The sequence below is a fragment of the Centroberyx gerrardi genome, chromosome 5 (genome assembly GCF_048128805.1).
Source record: "Centroberyx gerrardi isolate f3 chromosome 5, fCenGer3.hap1.cur.20231027, whole genome shotgun sequence".
Taxonomy (NCBI): domain Eukaryota; kingdom Metazoa; phylum Chordata; class Actinopteri; order Beryciformes; family Berycidae; genus Centroberyx; species Centroberyx gerrardi.
The window spans coordinates 8,813,281-8,837,500 of record NC_136001.1 but is presented as its reverse complement, the minus strand read 5'-3'; the positions used below and the strand labels follow the sequence as shown (position 1 = coordinate 8,837,500).

Here is a 24,220-nt window from a genome sequence, read left to right as displayed (position 1 = left end):
AGAAAGTGAGAGAAGAGGAGGAGGAGGAAGAGAGCTGGAGGCCTCGATGCACTCCTCGCTCCTCCAGGACTTCCAGGAGGTGACGGCGGGTATCCGGGCGATGGAGGAGGCGGTTGCCGTAGCGACCGGAGATGCTTCGGCAGCGGCGGCGTCTCAGCAGAACGCGGTGGCGACCGCTGCCTTCCCAGACTCCTCAGCGGTGGTGGGTCGGATCTTCCAGATGAAGGTGCCGAACAAGATGGAGGACGTTTACTTAGGCGATATCGTCAAGGTGAGTCACCAGTTAACGATGTCTTTCTTTTCCTTTGTTTGTTTGTTTGTTTGTTTGTTTGTTTGTTTGTTTCTTTCTTTCTTTCTTTCTTTCTTTCTTTCTTTCTTTCATCCTCTCCTGTCCTTTCCTCTCCACTCCTCTCTTCTCCTTTCCTCTTCTCTTCTCTCCTCTCCTTTCTTTCTTTCTTCCTTTCTTTCTTTCTTACTAACTGTATGTTTGCATGTCCTTCCTCCCTCTCTTTATTTACCAAGGGTCAGTCTACTCTGCACATGTCTTCTGCCTCTAACAGCAGCGTCACACAGGTTATAACCAACTTGTAAACACTAGGTGCAGTCATAATATATAATAAAGCAGCAGTTAAAAAGATATTAAAGAATATTGGGGGCGTTGGGGTCGGGCTACAACTGCCTCGGCCTAAACGAGTGGGTTGACTCCAAATGAACTCCAAAGAACAATCAGAAGTGAGCCACTTTTCTCCAAAATATGTCACTGAAATTATGCAAGCGTCTGCCATTGCTCATAACCTGTCCCGAGGCGACACATATTTGAAGCAATTCAGAGAAATATGCCCTTTTTAATTGCACTGCATTTTCCACGATGGCCAATTTTCTATAATATATGTATCACCATGTATCTGAATTGGAAGCTTTAGTGCCATTGTCTGCTCTCTCTCTCTCTCTCTCTCTCTCTCTCTCTCTCTCTCTCTCTCTCTCTCTCTCTCTCTCTCTGTCCTATTCTCCTCCTTCTCTCCTCCTTCTCTCCTCCTTTCCCTCACTCTGTCCCTCATTTCTCCTCTTTCTGTCCATCCCTCCCCCTTCTCCCATCCATCCATCCATCCATCCATCCATCCATCCATCCATCCTCCTCTCCTCTACCCAATCCCCCCCTCGTCCCTCCTTATATATTTTCACACTTTCTTCCTCGCAAAGACTTTTAACTCACATCCCTCTCCATTTCCTTCCCTCCATCCCTCCCTCATGGTTTGTACTTTCAATATCATATCCCTCGTTCCCTCTCTTCCACCTCTTCTCTCTCTCTGTTTATACTTCTACACTTGTCCTCATCCTCGTAGCTAAGCTTTTCAGATCACACACCCTATGATCTGTCTTTTCCCTCTCCCTCCCTCTCCTGCCTCTCTCCTTCCATCTAACTCGCCCTCTCTTCCATCTCTCTCTTCCCTCTTTTCCCTCCTTCATTCCACCCCTCCATCTAGAGCCAGACTTTGAAAAATCGATCCCACGTCCTCTCTCTCTCTCTCTCTCTCTCTCTCTCTCTCTCTCTCCCTCTCTCTCTCTCTCTCTCTCTCTCTCTCTCTCTCTCTCTCTCTCTCTCTCCTCTCTCTTCTCTTTGTCCTGTCCCTCCTCATGTTGGAAAAAGCAAAAAAGGTTTACCTGATGTTAATTGCCCAATATCTCAGAAACATCAATGATTATGTGCCCTAAAATTAGAATCACAAACACTTCATTTGCCAAGTATAATCTCCTTTTCATCCTTCCTTTCTTTCATCCTTCCCTCCTGCCCTCCCTCCTTTATTTTCCCTCTCTCCCTCCCTGTCCCTCTTAAAGTTTAACACCAGTCCTCTCGCTCCACTTCTCCCTCTATCCTGCTGTTCATCCCTTCTTCTCCCTCTTTCTTCTTCTGTTCCTCCCTCCCTCCCTCCCTCCCTCTCCTTTACTTCTTTCCTCCCCTTTCAGCACCACATCTCTTATTCCCCACACCCTCCTCTCCTCCTCCTCCTCCTGTTCTTCTTCTCCTCCCTCCTTTCCTCCCCCCATCCATCCCAATCCAGCCTTTCATATCGTATCCCTTATTCCCTCTCCTCACTCATTCTCTCTTCCCCTGCTGCCATCCCTCTATTCCTTTTAAGTCTTATCCTTCCCTCCCCGTCCCTCCCTCCCTCCCTCCCCTCCCTCTGTCCCTCCACCCCACTCAAATCATATCAAATCATATCAATCAAGTTCCCCAGCGATGAGCAGCATGAGAATGTGCTCATACTTTAACTGTCCTAATAAAAGACTTTATTTCTACACATGAGGCAGACCGCTCCGTCAAATATGAACACTTTCATTCATAAACACGATATATCCATTTTCAAAGGAAGGAAATAAAAAACATTACACAATGATAATGGCTCAAACTCCTGTGTGTCATATCCTGTAAAATCGCAATTGCAGTCACTTTGCCAAGTACAACAAATGTACTTAGACTTGGTCTTCACATTGATATCAGTACTGACACATGGTACAAATACTGGTACTTTTTTAATTAAGCACCCATTTTCAGATGGCTAAATACTTCAATATTATCCAACAGGGAGATTTACTTTTGTGGCAGCAATTATTTGGTATATTTCCAAATGGCGGATGTCTCATTTTGCTAGGAAGTTCTTAAATTTTTCATAAATTTGGATGTTTTTATGCAGTTCACAGATGACAGAGCAAAGCCTCGTTGCAGAACCATATTTAGCTGATTGAGGCTGACTTGATGTGCCTCGCTGGCATGCAACAGGCGCTGTGTGTGTTCTATCGGGGAATCTTAAAGGGATATGATTTGTATTTCATGTGACGGTTGACACAGAACTCATTGGGTCAGTAGCTGGGTTCATCTCATCTTACGGAGATTTAAATAAAGCAGGGTTGTAGAGGTGAGGCTGTGTGATGTAGCCGGTATTCAGTGAGCCTGTTTGTCTTTGGCTCTCCTCTCTTCTCTTTGCTTCTTTACTCTTCTCCTCTTTTCCGTCTTCTAATCTCCTTTTTGTTCTCTCCACTCCTGTCTTTTCCTTTCCTCTTGCCTCCTTTCCTCTTCTCTCCTCTCCTCTCCTCTCCTCTCCTCTCCTCTCCTCTTCTCTCCTCTCCTCTCCTCCCCTCTCCTCTCCTCGGGTGTGTGTGAAGCATGCAAACTGCGCTCAACCCAGCAGTTTCTGCCCCCACACACACACACACATACACACACACACACAGCGTGTAATCCGACATTCACAGCATCATCTCTGCCCTGTCAGTCAATGACCCCCCCCCCCCCCACCAGTATTTCACACATACACACATACACACTCCATACAACACTGCATGCACACTGCACCAGGAACTGCACCAGGAAGAATGTTACCGTCTCCTCCTCCTCTCCTCCCCTTTTTGTCTCTCCTCCTTTTCCTCATCTTTTCATTTCTCCTACATGACAACTTTGCTTGCTCGGACTTTCTCTCTGTCTCCTCCATTTTCTCTTCTCCTCCTCTCCCTCCTCGTGTTTCTGTTTCTCCCAGACAGCAACTTTCATCCCTCTCTGTCTCGACGACTGCTCCTCTTGTCCTTCCCTCCTTGACTACAACTTTTCCTCATCCTCTTTCTCTCTCGCTCTGTATTTCCTCCCTCTATTCTACCTTTACTCCTCTCTTATTTTCTCTCCACCCTTCTCGATCTGTCCTCTTTCTCCTTCACCTGCTTCTCCTCATTTCTTCTCCTCATCCTCATCCTTCCTCGCTCTCTCTCAGTCTCTGCTCCCATTCTTCTTTCCCTCTCTCCTCATCTTCCTCTCTCCCTCCTCCTCCTCCTCTCACGCTTTCCATCGCCACCTCTTCTTCTTTCTTTCCTCCCCTTTCTCCATTTCTCCCATAGGCTACAACTGTTCTTCCCAAATGCCCACGCCCCCCCCTCTACACCCTTCCCCAAACCTGATTATATCTGTCACACTGTAAGCTGGGGGCCCCTATTAGAGCCAATAGGAGCTGACAGCCTGGGCACAGAAACCAAAAAACAGAGAGAGAGAGAGGGAGGGATGGAGAGGAGAGGAGGAGAGAAAGAGGGAGAGAGCAGGGAAGAGGTATGGAGCCATCACCCACCATCCAATAACTAAGAATTATATATTAAAAGAAGAAAGGTTCTTTGTGGAACCAGGAACGGTTCTTCTATGGCATCATTCTGAAGAACCATTTTCGGCTCCAGTTGGCACCTTTATTTTTCTGTGTACCTGCTCGCTCACTGTAATTTGCTCTGGATAGGAGCGTCAACCAAATGAAACTTCACCAGAGTTTGTTTTTTCCCCCTCATCCATTTCTAATTTCAACATCGCCTTGCCTTCCATCTCCCCTTCACTAGAAAGATGCTTTTACCCTCCATTACAAATCTCAACACTTCCCCCCCCGCATCCGCCTCCCTCCCGCCCTCTCTTTAGATGCGAGACCCCCTCAGGTATTCGGAAGGTCGGCGGCTCAAGGTTGCGGAGCGAAAGGCCAAATCAATTTTTGTGCTTGCCGTTGCGCTCATACTAATGGCCTTTTCTTATGAAAATCTGCCAGAGTTTGAGAGGTTTCTTCATGACAGCCTGCCCATTCACCTTTTGCTGAGCAGTCTGCGCCCGCCCGGCGATGAATACAACACCGCTTAACCATTCACACCGCGTAGGGCAGAGCGGCTGGGACACCCGCCCAGGAGGTCGCAACATGATTTAACATATGTGAAAATAAATGGATAGATGAAATATAGAATGTTTTTCCTTGTAAACTAATAAATAGTTGCTGTCTCTAGGTTTCCTCCAGTAATTACTCAAGAGACAAAAGGCTGAAAATGGAGAATAAAAATAATAGTTTGACTCTCAGAATGAGTACAATACACATTCACATCGATAAGGCAGGGTTCCTTAGGATGATTAGGAGGATTAGATATACATAAACCAATCTGAGAAGATCTGTGACCAGGTGACCTTGTCTAAGGATTTTTTAAAAAGGGATAGCCAACTAAAATATGCAATTTCTCATTAAAATGTTTTTTTAGTCAATGTTGTGTGTAAAAACCAACACAAAACTGAGAATCTGAAGTCGTTCCTACGCTGAGAAAAGCCGATCAGTTGATTTCGAGCCGTTTTGCTGCAGATTAAAAACTACTTCCACACGTCAGAGTGGGGAAATCCAATCAGAACACGACCTCAACACACCGCTCTCTCTCTCTCTCTCCAGTGTAGAGTGAAGCTCGCTCGACCAAAGGGCAGAGGGAAGGCCCAGCAGCTCTCTGAACTGTATCACAGTAGAAAATGCAACAGCCAAAAGCTCCATTTGATAACAGCTATTAAATGTTAGGAACGCTCAAATCTTGGTGGATGATGAACATAGAACTCAAGAGTGATGCTAAAGAAGAAACTTAACATTTTTAACTGGGTTGACCATCCCTTTAAGTGCAGTTTTAATGTTCCTAGTGTTGAAATAATTGAGGAGATGGACCGATATGTAAGTACGTAAGTAAAGTAAAGTTTATTTATATAGCACCTTTCACAGAGCAAAGTCACAAAGTGCTTCACAAGAGTAAAATAGTTCAAATAAATATGATGACATGCTCCAAATACACAATATCCAACCATACGGCTGTAAAGACAACCATTTTGGATTTTTCCAAACAAGTCCTCCCAGGGGCAGAGCAGCAGCAGCAGCACTGATATGTATTTCACTGTAGCCTGCAATGACTGCAGTTAAAAGGTGGGACCTCTATGACTGCAGCATCTGTATGCAGGTGCTGCTGGGATTAAAATACCCAGCGGTGGGTGTATCGTCTACTGTTATTAATGGAAGTGGCTGCTAGAATGGGGTTTCTGGCCAACAGATGAGTACTCTCCATAGCCTCATTACCACAATTACCAGCATAATTAGCTGATTGGCTGACGGGTTGGCTGGCAGGCAGGCTTGCCCCCTTCTTTTCTTCCTTTCTTTTGTTCCAGGAAATAACCAACGCTGGCTGAAAACTCTTTTGTAGTGTAGTTCTCGGAAAAAGAGAATTCCGAGTCCAGTAATGCGGGGATAGAGTGTGTGTGCGCGTCTGTGTGTGTGTGTGTGTGAGAGAGAGAGAGAGAGAGAGAGAGAGAGAGAGAGAGTGTATACACGCTTGCCATATTTGAGTGAAAAATTGTGTGTGGGTATACCCCTGTGTGTGTGTGTGTGTGTGTGTGTGTGTGTGTGTGTGTGTGTGGATGTGTGGATGAGTGCCTGCAAGCCTGTGTTAAATTGTATTGTGTATTCCTGTGTGCATATTCGGACGTGTGTATTTGCATGCAGATTAAGAAGAGTAATACTAACAGTCAGTTGGTTTGAAATTGCCACCCCAAACCATGTTAGATCTCTCTCTCTCTCTCTCTCTCTCTCTCTCTCTCCTCTCTCTCTCTCGTAAAAATCGCCCCAAAGCGAAACCCAGGATAACAAACAGTTTATTTAGTAAAACATTGGTCTCCCTCTGCTCTGCTCTAAACAGAGTCTGAGATCACACAGAGAGGAGGTGGCAGTGTGAGTGTGTGTGTGTGTGTGTGTGTGTGTGTGATAGAGAGAGAGAGCAAAAGAGTCACGGTGTGTGTCAGTGACAAATACAATTACTCTGTGCATACATGTGCGAGAGAATGAATTTTTGTGTTTGCGTACATACATGCGTATGTTAGAAAGAATTGTGTGTGTATGGGAGAGAGAGTTACTGTTACTGTGTGTGTGTGTGTGTGTGTGTGTGTGTGTGTGTGTGTGTTTGTGTGGCTGTCAGAACACATTGACTAGCTGTTTGGATCGTTCCCCTCTTGATGAATGGAGACAGTAGCTTGCTGTTGTAAAGGGCCATTCCCCCTGGGGGCATTTTGGTGGGAAAACCGACTTTCTCCTCTCCTCCCCGCCGCTTCACTTCTTTTCTCTCGCTTAATTCTCTCCTCCTCCTCCTCCTCGTCTATTTTTCTGTCTTTTCACTGTCGCTTTCTCCCCTCCTCTCGCCGTCTTTCTGGCATCTTGTTAAATTTCCACTGTCCGCTGTTCCTCCCCTGCTCTCTCCGCCTATGATGGAAGGAATCACTCCCCCCTGTCTTTTTTATCACTGTCATTCTCTTCCTCTGTCTTTCTTTTCCACAGCAAGCCTTCCTTTCTTTCTTTCTATCTTTATTTCTCTTCCACAGCAGGACTTCTTTTCTTTCTTCATGTCTTTCTTTCTCTTCCACCTCTCCCTCTCTCTTCAGCTGCTGCAGATAAGCTAGCAACACTAGCAAAACCCTATCTGTTTTTTCTCTCTATCTCTTCTCTATACTTTTTGCAAGAAACTTCTATTACTTTCTTTCTTTTTTATGAGCTTCAGCTATCATTGTTCTCTCTCTCTCTCTCTCTCTCTCTTTTTTTTCTTCCTCTGCTTCTTTCTCTGCAGTTTAGCTAGCATGACCAGAATCCCCTCCTTACTTCTCTTTATCTTTATCCTTACGTTATCTTTTATTTCTGATTCTCAAGGCCCTTCTCTTGCAGTGAAATGATTGTTGTCGCTCTTTGTCATCTCTCTCCTTTCTCTCTTTCTCTCTTTCTCTTTTTTTCTTGTTACAGAGAGACTCACCCTATAAGCCCCTGTAGTTCCATAGTTGCTAGCTGGCAGGGTGGCAGTGGAAAACTGGTATTAGAGAGAGGGAGGAGGCAACCCAAAGATAAAAACACACACACACACACACCAGAACATATGAGTCATCCGAGCTGTTAGCTAGCACGCCGCGAACGGTTTACTGGCACCGGAATGGTGGTGGCCATGTTGCTATGTAGCTAAACATACGGTAGGCAGTCTTTGGTTCATATGGTCCAAATTATACACTCCCGCAAATTCATTCATAATTTAGTGTGTCTTAGTTTTAGCTGATGGTTGTGTGTTTGACATATTTCTACTGGATAACATGCCCTTCTCTTCCATCCAGAGTAGCTAGTATTTCGCTGTTAGTCATATTAATGCCTTCATGTCAGTGTTGGATTTCAAGGCATAATTTCCGTTTGACCTTTATCCCACATAATTATTGCCAAACAGCCACAGTTTGACTCCTTAACCTCCAAAAGAAGAAAAAGAGAGAAAAAGCAGCACTTTTAGAAAAAAAAGAGATGGTTTGTAACTTTCCAAACAGGGAAAAAGAGGATATTTTTTGAGCCTGTTCGCCATTGCATAGAAGCTCTCCGGCTGTTGTTATGGTGTGTCTCCCTGTAGCCTAGCAACCGAGGAGTTTTGGACCAGCCGACCGCCGGTATCCTCTAGCAGGCTTGGTTGTCGCCCAGGGGGAAGTTGAGTTGCAGCGCGAGGTGCTGCTTTCATTGGTTTTCCAGTCTAAGTGTGCCAAGCCATATTTGGTGTCTGACTGTTACAGTAGCAGATTATATTTAGATGGTGGATGCTATGATTACAGATTGACCTGTTAAGGCAGTTATACACAGAGCAATTTTTTGAGCAACTCTGATGGGTAAAAGTGCCAAAAGAGTTTGATTAGTGGGGTCAGAAACATTAAAACATGTTTTTTTGATTTGTTAACTGAGGTGCTGTTTGAGACAGAAGACAATAATACTAGACATATATATATAAGTATATAGGTGCATATAGGTGCATATTTAGTCGCTAAATCCACAATTTTCTTTCTTCCGGGGTTAAAAATCAAAAGTAGGTGAGCATCGTTGGATGTTTTCGTAGTGTCTTACTTTAGTTACACTTTACGAATCAGATTGATTTGATAGCTGCTCCCCCTCTCTCCACTGCTGCTCTCCACACCCATTTCATCCATTTCATTGTATTTTGCAGACAAGTGGTGTAGACGGAAAGGGACTGAAACTCGGGGTACTGTCACCCTGTAAATCACCATGGAGCATCTTGTTGCAGAGAAACACTGAAATCATTTTTTACCCAGTGTTGCACTTTGTCGCTTGTCACTGGAAGCATTGCTCCAAAAATTGGACTGTGACAACATAGCTGTGCCCAACATCAAGCATTAGCTTTAAAATATTACCCTTGATTCACCATTGACCATGAAGAGTTCTATTCCAAATTGCTGTACATCCATTTTGGGGGGAAAAAAACAATTCTTAACTTTGTTTTAGCTTTTGTACTACCAGTCCTCTTGTTAGAGTAGATGTCATGTTTTTCTAGCATTTGACATCTCAATTTGGAATGAAACTCCGTATGTTATTCCTCTCATCTTGAACCCACTGTGTTTGACAACATTGACTTTGTTTTGAGTGACCAACTTCCATCTCTTCTTCAGGCGATAACACCCCGCATCTCCACCACTTCAAAAAAAAGTCCCCTCTATATCATGTCCCTCGTTATCCCTGAGCTATGTGTTTAAGATTTAATGATTTGTGTCGGCACTATAGCTCGTTAGCCGGAAAAAGATAGCTAATGTTTTATTCACACGGCATCAAAGAAAAAGGGATAATTGCTGACCTAGGGACAAGCAGGGGCTTGGCCGAGTTGTTCGTCAGGCATCTCAGAGGAGAAATGATTCTTTAAGGATGCGCTCAGCCTGTCAGGTTACAGTGATGGAGATGGCTGGAGGGGAAGGGAGAGTATGTTCATCAAACATCTCATTGTAGGGGGAGTGAATTAAACTGGAGTCGAGTTCTTTTTTTTCTCATTTTGTCAGCATCGGGTAGAAAACTCGTAACCTCGTATCTTCCAGCAGTAGAGGAACTTAACTTCGGAAAAAATGTGGTTGACTGTTTTTTTCCCCCATTGATGCCGCTGTAGCTTTGTTACTTTACAATGCATTTTACATTAGTCTGGCTTGGCCCTCAGGTCCTTCTGTAGTGAACACTGGACTAATTCACTATTCCACCCTCCTCCCCTCTCACATCACTTGCCTGTACAGTTGCAGACCTACTATAGGCCTATTTACACTGCTCAAACACAGCTATACAATATTGAATCTTGAGTGTATATTCTGTGTCTACCAGTCAAAAGTTTGGACACACCTGATTGAATGTATCATGTCATTTTGATCTAAAGGGTTATGCTTAAATGCTTGAAATGTGTTTCTTAGACAAATATAAATAGTGAAGTTGATGCCTATGTATGAATTTCATTCCAAAGCCTTTGCCTTTCCATCAAAATGAAGAAAAATGTGTGTGTCCAAACTTTTGACTGGTAGTTTATGTGCAGTATACTATCCATAGTAGTATATCTTGCACGGCCTCTTTGGGCTTTACATGAAGTCCTGTCATCCATCATGTGTGTCAATAGCCTACTGCGAAACAGTAAGTTGTTACTACGTCTTAGTAACAACAAGACAAACTCCTGTACATTGACTTAGCAATGAAACATGTTAAGTGATTATGATTCTGATGGAATGTTTTCAGCACATAGAGGACAATGTCAGCTCTCACTTCCAGTACAAAACAAGGAAAAATTTGCAAGGAAGCAAATAATTTGCACAAGAACAAACACAACCGCAGAAGCAGACCAGAACTACCACTCCTTTTTGTTCGTTGGAATTTTTGGTTTGTCTTATTGCCAAGGAGAGTGGGCTGACCAGCCACTTTCAGCATTGTAGTTTTCAGCCAGGACAGAGGATATGCTGGGATGCGTTAAGAGAACAAACAGGTTTATTTGTCCACTTTTAATAGATGCCTAGCACAGAAATTTGCACCAGTCCTTATTTCTAGGAAAAACAAAATTGTATTTGTGTGGGCTTAACATTACTGCAGGGGAATAGGTGTGGGTATATCGTTTTGTGTGTGTGTGTGTGTGTGTGTGTGTGTGTACATGCTGTTCTACCCTAGTAAGGACATAAATTCCCTTCAAAAAAAAAAAATGTACTAAGAAATTTCTACCTTGCAAGGATATTTGGTTTGTCTGTGTATATGAATGTGTGTGTCTGTGTGTGTGTGTGTGTGCATGTGTGTGTGTGTGTGTGTGTGTGTGCGCGCATGCTGATGGTAGTGAGTAATTCTGGTGGGGCTGCAGCATTAGTCAGAGCGGGAGCTGAGAGTCTGCAGAAAACGAGCCACATGCTGAGACAGAGAGATAACACACAGACACACACACACACACATAATGTTATTATTCCAAGCTGCAGGGGTCACACAAACATACATATACACACACGTATATATAGTGCACACACAATCTTTCTTTCACTGTCTCTTATTCTCTCGCTATCTCTCTGCTTCTCCTGCTCACTTACTCACACACAATCTCTGTTCCTGCCTCTATCTCTTTCTCTCTCCCTTTCTCTCTCTCTGTCTCTCTCTCTCTCTCTCACACACACACACACACACACACACACACCTCATCTGCGTACCCAAGACTTTGTTTACAGTGTGCTTTATTTTTCTTACTCCCGGTGTCCAGCGTAGCACAGTAGGTAGTGAGGTAGTGTTGTGTTTGGGAAGCCAAGATGACTACTGCATAAGCAGCTAGCTGAGAGGTTAGCTGCTGTGTCCTCGTCTCCCCTCTCGCCTTCCAATAGTCCTTGTTGTAACAAAACACACACACACACACACACTTACACACATGCACTTACACAATCACTCTCCCACACATCTACATGGTCTCTCTCTCTTTTCCACTGACACATTCACACTAAGTCTTTCTCTTTTGCTCTCACACATTTGCAGTCTGCCTCTCAGTGTCTCTCTTGCCCTCACACATTCACACACAGACATTCTACCTCTTTCTGCCTCCTCTCTCTCTCTCTCTCTCTCTCTCGCTCTCTCTTTTGTTCTCTCTCGTTTGCTCTCTCGTCCACACAGCTGGAAGCAAACAATGGCCAGCTTCTGTTGGCTTCTGAGTAGCCGTTCACTGCTGTAAACTGCAAGCAAATGGGGTTTCTCTGGAAAGAAAGGAAAAGAGAGAGGCAGAGAGGGATAGACAGAGAGAGGAGGGAAAAGAGAGAGAGAGAGTTTCGCTGCAGGCCTTGGCAGGCAGGTTTACCTCAGGTTGTGTGTGTGTGTTTCTGAGTGAGAGAGAGAGGGAGAGAGAGAGAGAGAACGTTCTTTAGTGCAGGTTTTATTGCTAAGAGCCCTCTCAATCATTATACTTTAATGACTATATAATAGGGGTATGTTTGCGGTTATGAGTGTGTGCGCGCGCGTGTGAAAGAATGCACACACGTCTATATGTGTGCACTCGCAAATGAATGTATCGGAGATTATGATGTGTTTCTGGAGTCGATTTGTCATGTGTACATCTGCGTTTGCACGCGAAGCTCTCTCTCTCGTACTGCGCGCAGCACTCACAAACATTTTAATGACATTTTTCTCTCGTCCCGCAGCCCATAATGTCTTCCTTATGCTACCGATGCCTGTGAATCTCTGACATCGCACCGTCCTACAATGAGGCCTATTAATAGAAGGGGTATATTTTTCCTGGAACCTCCTTCATCTCTGGGAATATGCAGTCCCATTCCTTATCGCTGTTATCAAATGAAAATCTCACAACTGTTTCACCGCTGGTTTTTGTTTTTACTTGAATTGAAAGTGTACATGGTTTTTTGATACGCATGGTAGGTTTCATGGCCTAGGACCCATCCAAAAAGCCCATTTTGGAATGTCAAAAATACATAGTGAACGAGGCTGTTTTGCTGAACACGCTGACATTTTGGGAGTTGCTGGGTTTTGCATCCGTCGCCAGCCATATTTTCCCATTCCTAGATTGCACTGTTAAAGTGTTTGAATGTGCCTGCTGTGGACCCGGGCCACAAATGAATTTTTAACGGTAGAAAATGGGCTGTAAGACGGATTTCCCCTCGTAAACATCCGCCTGCCTGGTGGCCACCCAAAGCCCCCCACCCCCACCCCCTTTCTATAGCTCTTTACCTCCCTCCATTCATCCATCCATCCCTCCTCTTCGCCTCACATTTTCCACTGGAAACACTTGACTGTGCCAGCAATTCCCTCTACGCCCTCTCTCTCTCTCTCTCTCTCTCTCTCTCTCTCTCTCTCTCTCTCTCTCTCTCTCTCTCTCTCTCTCTCTCTGTGTAGGTTTTGCTTTCTCGCCTCCTCTCTCTTTACTGTCTCTCTCTCTCTCTCTCTCTCTCTCTCTCTCTCTCTGTATGCAGTCTCTTTCTCTTTCACCCTGCATTGGTTTTCTCTCTGTCTCTCTCCACTTCTCACCTCTCCTTTTCACATTACCTGTTCCATGTTTTCTCTCTCTGTCTCTCTCTCCCCCTCGCTCCACCTTTTCTTCCCCTCCGATTTCCCACTTGTTCCTCGTTACCTACCCTCGCCTCCTCCTCTCAACACCCTACCTCCTCCCCTCTATTCCTGCTTCCCTCCATCCTTCCTTCCTCTTGTCTTACCTTCACGCCCCCTTATTCCCTTCATGCCCTCGGTGTTCCCCTCCCTCCCATTTCCCCTCCAAGCTTCATTTCACCCTGAATCATCATATCACAAAGGCATGCCCAGGCTGCGCCTCCTCTTTCTCCTCCTCCTCCAAAATATGAGGCTTATCTGTCGAGCTGTCACCCGGGTCCCAAGCAACAATGGCCTCCTTTCTCCATGTTCTCCTCTTGCCGCAACAATGAACTGCTTTCTTCCCCCAAACGCCAAGAGACTCGACGCCTCGTCGTAATATCTCTATGTTTAGGGGATCACAGTCTCTCTCTTTCTCTCTCTCTCTCTCTCTGTATCTATAGTCGTTGCTCGATCTCTCTCTTACTGACTCTCTTTCCATCTGCCTCTCTGTCTCTCTCAATATCCCAGTCGCCGTCTATCTCTCTCTCTCTCCCTGCCTTCTCGCTTTCTCCCTGGCTTCATCTGTCCTCAGAAGAGGTCTGTGATGAAATTGCTTGTCTCTCAGGAGAAAATAAAGGTGCGGGGGGTGGGGGGGGGGGGGGGGGGGGGGGGGGGGGGGAGTGTTCTTTGCTTTGATAAAGCAACTCTATAGATGGATACCGTATTACCCAGGTAGCGAGAGAGCGAGACGGAGTGGTAGACAGAGGGAGGGAGAAAGACAGGACAAACAGGAGAGGATGAGAGAGGAGAGAGGTGGCGACTGCAAAGCTATTTCTCCACCTGAAGGGAACGAGACAGAGAGAGGGAGAGAGAGAGAGAGAGAGAGAGTGGCTGTGATCCCCAAGCACAGAGATATTGCATTGACATTGAACTCACAATCCATAACATGAACTATCAGCACTGAGGCTGTTTCGCAATCTCTCTTTTCGTTTTTTGTCCAAGCTTTAATACTACCATACTTCAAACTGCAGTTACTCTCAGCGATCAAGGATTGTAACTCTAAACAAAAAAGCTGAGATGGCAGATGGAGCGAGACCAGTGAAGCAAAGTAAAATGAGGATGATGGCAACGATACGCGATAATGTCTCGCAATGTTTCATGCCTGTCGATCATATAGACTTCAAATATGTTTTCACCCTGGTTGTTACGCCACAGTGCCATCACGATAGCTTATAGTACTGATAGTCATGGTGGCTTTTTGGCTGGCGTGTGTGTGTGTGTGTATCAGTGAGAAAGAGATGATCAAACAGGCCCCGACTTTGATGAGATTATCATTCCTCTCGTTTTAATTAACAGTCTTTTTAGTGAGGGGGGTGAAGGGGCAAAACAGATGTGGCGTGCCGCTGCGTTCACACTGGGGGTGACAGCTATGCTTAGACTTCTTCGCAGATGTCAACGATTCATTCCCCAAATCACCCCTCGCTGCTTCACCTTAAGGGCTCTCGTCGCCTAGCTGCTTGGGTTTTTAATGCTGCCAAAGATACTTGCCGCTTAAAGTGATCGCGATCTTCCCGAAATGTTGGAACGTAGAACTGAGAAGACGCACACAGGACATTGTGTCTCAAGCGAGGGGTTGCTATATAAATCAACCCGTCTACTGATTGCAGAAATGTGAATATGGTTTCAGTTTTCCACAGTACAGCAGCAGTAATTAATTGATGCATGCCATGCAAATGGTAGCCCAACAGTGAGCTTGTTACCAGAGGGCGATTGGCTTGAATCCTGGCTGGGACAGTCTGGGTGTGAGAGGTGAATAAGACATGTTGTCCCCTCCCTCAATGGCAACTGGGTGAATTACATTTATGATACTTGCTTGTGTATGTAAATGTCTTTGCCCCGCGTTGTCCTTGCCACCACCTTAATAGCTTCCTTTCCTACTTGCTGCCTAGCGTTCTCTGCTTCCCCAAATAAATCTTCCCAAATGCAGGGTTTTCCCTTGCTGTTTTAGAAAGGCTTAGGCGGTAACCTTGCCAATGGTATGGGTTGTGCGGAGGGGATAGGGAGGCTCGAGGAAATCTGTCAAAGCACACGATAACCTTTAGGCCAAACATCAAGCTCTCTTACTCTGAAGCCTTGTTCCAGAAAAGATACAAAATATTTTTCTTGACATTTTGGGGGATTTGATATATTTTCCATGCTTCCATGTCAGAAAACTAGAAACTCTCTACTGGGCCATACACAAGTTTAAAGGGGCAAGAAAACCCTGAAAAGCTACCACCATTTCTTAATTTAACCCTTATTAAACCAGGAAAGTTGACTTAGAACACATTCATTATATATAGGGATATTCACATATACTCCCTCATCACTCCTGGAAGTTGCCCAGTACAACCGCAGTCTTCTTCTGTTGGTGTCTGAAGAGCTTCAGTGGAGCAGTTAGGGATCCGAAATTGTTGTGGGAAGGAAGACTGTTTCTTCTTCACTACTTTTGCATACATTTTCCCAAGTGGGATTCAAACCTGCCACCTTCTTGTCATCAGCCTGCTTGTCCCAAGCTATTCAAAGTTGCCCGCTGGAGCCAAATGTCTAAACATGTGGTGCAATTGACTTTGTTAGTTGTTAGCCCGCAGTGTTTTCACCTCTCCTAGCTGTTCAAATACCTGACAAATCAAATGAAGTCTCACCTATGTTTTTTTTCTCATACCCATATTTAGTTGGCAGCAGGTAAACAAGAGATCGTCCTTGTTCTCTCAGGAGTCAACTTACAGAGGAATTTACAGAGCAATTATGACAGTTATGATGAGATTATTGCCTGGCAACTCACTTGGCCTTTGCGGTCTCTTTATGATTTAATTTGCCATGCCATGTCGAGAGGCACTCGGTTTAAAGTTTTGAGACTGTGGCAAACTCCTGACAAATTAAATCAAACATAGCTAGGTCTCTCCATTTGAAGTATTTTTGTTTGTCCTGTTTTTTTTTCTGTACAGGCAAATACATTCCCAAAATGTGCAAGCTAATGAAAAAATGAAATGAAAAATATGTTGGTTTAAATATGATTTCTAAGTGTATTTTGGCTATTTCTGTTGCATACCAACAGTGTACAATTTGTTCATATTAAAGAAGGGAATGTATAGGGTTAGTGAGATCTTAGTGGTTGCAATCCTGCACATTTTCCCTGAAATGTATAGTTATGAAGGCGGATGAGATTGTAGGTGCCTTTTTGTGTTTCCTGAAATCGATAGTTATCAAGGGGGATGGGTTTCATAATCTTGTCTGAGGAACTGGAGGCATCATCCTACTTCACCACCCCAGAAATGTGTCTGCTATTGAATTGGACTGTCAGCTTTTGATAATAAAGTGTGCATGTTAAATAATCCACTCATATGCATCTACAAACCCAGAGGAGAAAGCATTTATATAACTTATTTCCAATGCTGCCCTTTGCTGTTTCTTCTGCCTACCACTGAGCTGGTTCTTTGTGGTTCTTTTTGGTATTGTGGTTTGGTACAGAGCTTCCCAATCCTCCCCCTTATCTACCAGTGGAAGGTGGGAAGGGAGGAGGATCCATCTCAGGGAAGCAGGGAGGAGGTTTGAAGAGGTGTGGAAGGATGAGGCTCGTCCAGGGGGAGGGGCTTTAAAGGAACTGCAGTCCAAGGAGGGATAATTGTTAAAAGCCCATCTGCTGGCAAGGTGGCTGTGTGTGTGTGTGTGTGTGTGTGTGTGTGCATGTCCGTCTTTGTCTGTGTATGTCTGGTTTACCATGTGTGTATGTCTGACAGAAAAGGTTGCACATGCACACGCAACTTTCTGTGTGTGTTTCTATGCGTGTCTGTCTATGGCCTTGTATCTGTGTGTGTGTCCATTTTTGTGAATGTCTGCACGCCTGAGAACGTGTGTCCGTGTGTGCATTTTTCTGTGTGTGTTTGTATGTGTGTGTGTGTGTGTGTGTGTGTGTGTGTTTTCCCCCGGCGCTGCCTGTGTGCTGGTTAGAGCATTAATGATGTGTCTTGGGAGCGCTGCCTCTACATAATTTATCAACCAGGATTTATTAGCCGCAGAATTAACTTGTAGGGGCTGGGGAGCGCAGGACGCATTTGTTCTTGTTTTTGGATTTATGTGTGTGGATGCATTGTCACTCCCCTGCGATCCATTTCTCTCCATCAGCCTCCTGCCACGGGGGCGTCCCCAGCCGTATAATTGGCTAAGTTATTTTAATTTTAGTTGGGCTTAAATTACAATTCAGAGCTGTGTGTGTGTGTGTGTGTGTGTGTGTGTGTGTGTGTGTGTGTGTGTGTGTTTGTTTGTTTGTTTGTGTCTTAGGGGGACAGTTCCTGGTGGATTGAGGTGCATACCATATGTACTTGAAATGCAATGGGAATGAAAAGCAACTCAAATGGCATCCCCTATCTCTAATTTACTACACGTTTAGTTAGCTTGAAACTGAAGTTGTGTTTCAAAGGACTGCGTGTGTGTGTGTGTGTGTGTGTGTGTGTGTGTGTGTGTGTGTAAGAAGGGGTAGGGGTTAGTGGACTATTAACTATCTCTCATCTGTCTTCCCTGTCACTCTGTTGAATATTGTGAAATATTTTTTATTATTATTAAACCTTTATTTAGACAGGTAATCTCATTGAGACACGGGGTCTCATTCACAAGAGAGACCTGGTCGGGCAACAGCAGCAGTACAACACAAAGTTACAGACAGACAGGACATTCAATACAGGGACAAGATAAAACACAATCATAAAGGTGATAAGTGCAAAAGTGCCAAAGTGGTAGCCAGATTTTAGGACTATGTACAAGAGCAAACCCCCACAGACGCGCTCTCCATATTTCTTAGAAGTAGTTTAAAATCCCCTAGGGGAATCAAGCTGGACAGCTTCAGCAAATAAAGCAAAAAAAATCCTTGAATAACAGATATAACTTCAGTTAATTTAGATTTGGAACGATAAAAATACTGGAAAGACAGAACAAACAAAATAAGAAATATGAACTATGTGGGTGATACAAAGAAACTGTGAGGTTCTTATGAAAACATCTCACCCGCTTCAGAGAAAGAAAAATCAAGATGACATCAAAACTGAAGAAAATAAGCTAACCCTAAAAAACAGAATAGATAAAAATTCTGTGCTGTTTTCCTCCCCCATGCTCTGTGAATAGGGCTCTCTAAATTTCCATACAAATATCTGAAGATTGCTTTTGCGAGTGTGTTTTGTATGTATTGTATGAGTGTTTTTGTATGTATTGTGTATTTGTATGACTGTCCCTGACTAAAAAGTTGCACTGCTTCATGCCAAGGCCCATACAACATAAAACCACCTGCTGTTTACTTCCGTTTAATTGCCAAGACCTTGTGGTGAAAACCTTGTAGTTTTATCTCAGTATGCAGGTATCTTTTTTCTTATCTTCCTATTTAGCCTTAAGAATTGGTTTAGTTTTAATCACAGGAAACGGCTAAATAGACCTTCACTTCATACGCAATCTGAACAATGTTACTTCCTAACTGGGAAAGAATCAAGTTTTAAAATGTTTCCGCAGTTGTTAACAATTATCAGATATTCTGTTTTTCTCATTAATGCTTGTCAACACTTTACTTTGTTCTTTTTTATTATTTTCTTTATGTCTGTCTCAGATCAAGATGTAATTTTGCTATGCATGCTTTTGAAAGCTTGATTTGCTTGATTGATATTCATCATACATATTAATCTCTTGTTCTTTCAAATTAAATCATTCCGCTTTTAAATGTTTGTGATAATCTTTAACTCGTGCCTCATTCGTCATGTCTCCTTTTTTAAGAAATAAAATCATTGATCAATCGCTTTCTCTTTTGCTTCCCTCTCTCTCAGATCACAGAGATGGGTAAGGATTCCCTCCCTGGCTGGCTGCACTGGGATGCCAACAGCAGAATCCTGCAGGGTCTACCTTTGGAGGAGGACAAGGGCGTCCACTACATCTCCGTCTCCATCTCCAACCACACCAAGACCTCCTCTTCCTCGGAGGTCTTCTCCATCGAGGTGCACCCTGAAGATCACTTGGACGCAGACTCGGCCCAACTGCCGCTCAACCAAGCCTCCAGCGATGGCGACGTCCAGCCGTTCATGTGTGGCAACGAGGAACCGGTCACGGTGCTGACGGTGATTCTGGATGCAGATTTGACCAAGATGAGCTCAGAACAGAGGGTGGAGCTGCTGGATAACATGAGGAGCTTCTCTGGGGTGGGGCTCCAGCACATGAAGATCCTCCCTGTGGTCAACAACAGGCTGTTCGACATGTCGGCGTTCATGGCTGGGCCGGGGAATGCCAAAAAGGTGAGTGAGCGAGCGAGTGAGTGAGTTAAGTTAGGTTTGTTTGCAAGTGAAAACTGAACAAGTAATCAACAAGTGGATGGACTGAGTTAACAAATCAATGTTTATTTATATATATTTCTCGTTTCTTCAGGTGGTGGAGAATGGAGCTCTGCTATCCTGGAAGCTCGGCTGCTCTCTGGACCAGAGCACAGTCCCAAACATCAACAGTGTCCACACTCCCGCTAAGGAGGGCACTATGTCAGCCAAGCTCGGCTACCCTGTGGTGGGCTGGCACATTGCCAACAAGAAACCCCACATCCCCAAGCGGGTGAGGCGTGCGTTGAACAACACCCCAACACCTGTTCTGACCGTGCTTCCTCCTACAACTCTGGTGGAGCCTCCGGTGAGGATTATCCCAACCCTCTCCTCTCCTTCCATTGCTGCACCAACAGAAAGCTCTGCTCCCCCAGTGAGAGGCCCCGTTCCCCTGCCGGGCAAGCCTACAATCAGGGTCCGCGACCCTATCGCTCACACCCCAACCTTGGGACCACCTCAACCAACGAGGGTGATGGAGACCACCAGCACCATCCCCATCCAGCCAACCATGACCAGGCCTACATATGTAGAAGCCACTGCTACTCCACCCGCGCCTACCAGAAGACCCACCAGGAAACCCAAGAAGCCTAAAACCACACCAGTGCCCAGAGAGCCTAAGACCACCACAGCCAAGCCACCCAGGCGCACCACACCTGCTGCTGGTGTCATCCCGGACCCATACAATGAGAAGCCTGTTCTGCGTAACCCCATCGACCAGGTCAATGCATTGGTGGGCACCTATTTCGAGGTCAAGATCCCGTCTGATACGTTCTTCGATAAAGAGGATGGTACCACAGACAAGCTGCGGCTAACTTTGCGACAGAACCACAATGAGGTGGTTGGAGATGACTCCTGGATCCAGTTCAACACCACCAGCCAACTTCTCTATGGCCTGCCTGATGTTCAACATGTCGGAAAGCATGAATATTTCATGCAGGCAACTGACAAAGGTGGCCTGAATGCAATTGATGCTTTTGAGGTCCGGGTGAACCGCTGGCCCGCCAACGACAAGACCCCTGTGATCTTCACGGCCCGTTTCGACGGTGAGCCACGGTCAGTCACCAATGACATCCACAAGAAGATCCTTCTGGTCAAGAAGCTGGCGTATGCACTTGGTGACCGCAACAGCAGCACGGTGAGCCTGAGAAACATCACCAAAGGGTCCATTGTGGTGGAGTGGACAAACACCAGCCTCCCACAGCACCCATGTCCAAAGGAACAGATCACAACCATGAGCAAGAAGCTCGCCACTCCTGAGGGAAAGCCCTCAAAGACCTTCAGGAACTCTATGGAGCCAGAGTTCAGACCAATGGACGTCATGGTCAAGGGAAAGGCGAGTTGCAGAACGTACTCCTTCATCCCACCAGGAGAAATCGATATACCTGAACCTCCACCAGTCACACCAGCTCTTGGAACAGGCCGGCAGAGCACAGATGACGTTTACCTCCACACGGTCATCCCCGCTGTGGTGGTGGCCGCAATCTTGTTGATTGCAGGCATTATCGCCATGATCTGCTACAGGAAGAAACGAAAGGGCAAGCTGACCATCGAGGACCAGGCCACCTTCATCAAAAAAGGTGTGCCGATTATATTCGCCGATGAGCTGGATGACTCTAAGCCGCCTCCCTCTTCCAGCATGCCCTTGATTCTGCAGGAAGAGAAGCCCCCACTTCCGCCCCCGGAGTACCCCAACATGGCCACGCCAGAGACCACTCCCCTCAACCAGGAGCTGCTCGGGGAGTACACAGCTCTGCGGGACGAGGACCCCAACGCGCCTCCCTACCAGCCTCCACCTCCCTTCACCGCTCCCATGGAGGGCAAGGGCTCCCGTCCCAAGAACATGACCCCCTACAGATCCCCACCTCCCTACGTCCCGCCCTAAGACTTGTCCAGCCCTCCCCTCATAGGATGGAGGGAGAGGATGCCTGAGGAACTGTGACGGTTTCCATGCTGATGTTTGTCTGTTTGGATATTTACAGAGGGAGGGATGAAAAGAGGTGCTATAAGTACAAAACAGCTAAAGGGGACTTGGTTTAGGAGGGGGAGTAATGGGTGGGGAGGGGTTTTACAGTAGAGACGGGCTGATTGGTTGAAAAAGCTGGGAGGGACTACTGTTTTAGTGGTAGCCCAGCTATACGGTGGCCTGCAAAAGACAAACAACTTCTCGTCACGTTGGCTTACGGGCCGACCAGTTGGTCAGCAGCGACAATTGGGAAATGTGCTCTCCCTTCCCTGCGCTTTCATTTTTTTCTCTGTTGTTTTGAAAACTGGCTTTTCTTTTGTTTTTGTGTCTTTATCCCGAGATTGTTCTTTTTTCCGGACTGACTTCAATTCAAAATCCTTTGCCTAACAGCTCTTCTTTTGTCTTGCTTTTGAATAATACGAGAAGACAATGAACTGCCATCAGACCACTGCAGGCAACAACTCTGGTTTTTAATAAGGAGAGTGAGATTCTCTGAATATGAAAAAAAAAACTATCACAAGGATCTCGAATCGCCCCTGCAGACAACACAAGAGAATGGTAGGCCGGGGTGCGTGCGTATGCGTGTGTGTGTGTGTATTCAGACTCAATACGGTTTGCCTTTTAACACTAGCTGTCTGTTTCTATCCTTATTCACAATGTCTAGTAAAGATGAGAATAACAAGGTAGCCTAAAAAAGATTTAGAAATGATAATAAATGATTTGTTTGTTTTATCGGTTTTAAAAATTCACTGTATATCTGGAAGATGTTCTGATAGATTGTGTTATTATATTTTTTTGGTGGTGGAAGAAAGGAAAGAGGGAAGAAAGGGAGTGCCTCACTAAAATAACCTGCAGGAGCTCTTTTTCCCCTTTTTGTAAAACAATAATAGGTCTGATCCGCGCTAACAATGGATGGTTTCCATTAAATAAAAATCCCACCCTCCTCCCATTTGCTCACATCCCCTCAGCAGATCCAATAGGCTTGGCTAGGTGTAAACAACAAGAAAACTAGTTTGGACCATGCACTGTTGTTTCAGATCTGTGAGGGAGAGTGAATAATGGCACATTGGAAGAAAGTAACAACTTTCACTCACGGTTAGTGAAGAAATATAATGAACTATTGTTTCTAGTACAGATGATCTAACTTGTGAGATGTAGTTTCACATGGATTTCGATTAATGCAACTGAACCCTCTCCCTCCACGTTTTTGACTTCAAATTAGAAAGTTAACAAAACTATAGCAAACTAAAATGCCATTTCTGCCTTTTCGGGGATGCAACAGGAAGTGTCTTTTGTACATACTATAGTTCACCCATCAGGTTTAAACTGTATAAAGTAGCTCCAAACATTTACTTAAATGGGAAGAAGAGCCCTACAGTTTATTTTGGACCAGGGATAATTATTTTTTTATGTAACGAGGCGTTCTCTCCGGTCTGAGGAGAAACATAGCGTGCCATGGAGACTGTCCCAGATGGGATTGTACAGATATTCACATTTTAGAGGTCACGGAGGAGACGACTGTGGCTGAGATGGAGGCAGAGAGACGGAGGGAAGAAAGAACACTGAGTTTCCAGTAATTAGCTCATCTGAGGGAAAACACACTGAAAAATGGTCGATGAAAATCTCTATCTAATTTTTTTACAAAGTTTTTGATACAGCCTCAAATTGTTTGATTATTAAAAGAAAACATGATTAATGATTAGTCTTCTGCGATTTGTAAAATCTTAGCTTAGAGATTCAATTATGATTCAGTTATGTACACTTTTTTTTTTTTTTCTCATGGGTCACATATTTCAAGTGTTTTATTTTATTGTGTGTGTTTGCATATCAAAATGTATCTCCCACTATTCAAAGTTGGAATGACCCATATTTTATGTAATCACAAATTTTATTTTTATGTCCTTATGTTTGCTGATGAGTTTCGACTGAAAGTGACCCTTTGCAATAATAATGTAAGGTGCAGTCCATTTGGTGACTGGTCAATGCAGGCTCAAGCAAGTGATACGTATAATGTCATAATGTTGTTGGTTTTTGCAGGATGCCAAGGCTTTTTTGCTTAACAAGTGTGCATTGTCATAATAAAACCAACTGGTACGATAAAAAAATAACCCTTTTCCATCCATGTATCTGACTCAACTCGCCCCAACCGGCTCAGTTGGGAGTTTTCCTCGGACGGGAAGTGTGTTATCTTGTCATACATCCCATTGAAAACTGATTGATGTTTATGGATGAGGTTTTTGGTCACTGTCACTTTTCTACTGCTTCCACTTAGCCTTGAATTGATAAATCAATCTGTCTGAAGTCCACAAGAGGTTTTCTGTCCCTAGACGGCTTGCCGTCCAGCGACCGTCTTAGCTCTTAGGACTCATTGGAACGGTCATACTGCTGTCCTTTTTGTACTAAATTATTCTGCTATTGAATGACTAGTTGGACAATTCAGTTTGAAAGCTCTGCCCATTAAAAAGGCTACGCTGTGAAAACACTCTCTCTCAGCTCCATCTCTCTCTTACCCACACATTACATACAGATCATTTGCATTGATTACTTAGAATATTGATTAGATGTAAACAATTTGCAAGCTCTGCGGCACCCCTCTGATCACTCATGACAGAGTTTAATTTGGAAGCGGAGGGAATGGTGATGGATGTATTCCCAAGGCATGCCTAGTCGCTGAAATGGATAAACGGATCACAGGG

The 24,220-nt window shown here is 44.7% G+C and overlaps 1 protein-coding gene across 1 annotated transcript in view; it reads left to right on the top strand.

Annotated features, from left to right (window-relative positions):
• dag1 (dystroglycan 1) overlaps positions 1 to 24,006 on the top strand; it is a 56,718-nt gene extending 32,712 nt beyond the window's left edge. Inside the window, exons 2-4 of the mRNA XM_071916342.2 lie at positions 1 to 271; positions 19,025 to 19,486; positions 19,617 to 24,006. The exon at positions 1 to 271 is cut by the window's left edge and continues 564 nt beyond it. Of these exons, the coding sequence (XP_071772443.1) occupies positions 1 to 271; positions 19,025 to 19,486; positions 19,617 to 21,443 (2,560 nt within the window). The 3' untranslated portion in view covers positions 21,444 to 24,006. The remainder of the gene's footprint in view (positions 272 to 19,024; positions 19,487 to 19,616) is intronic.
• The last annotated feature ends 214 nt before the right edge of the window (positions 24,007 to 24,220 follow it).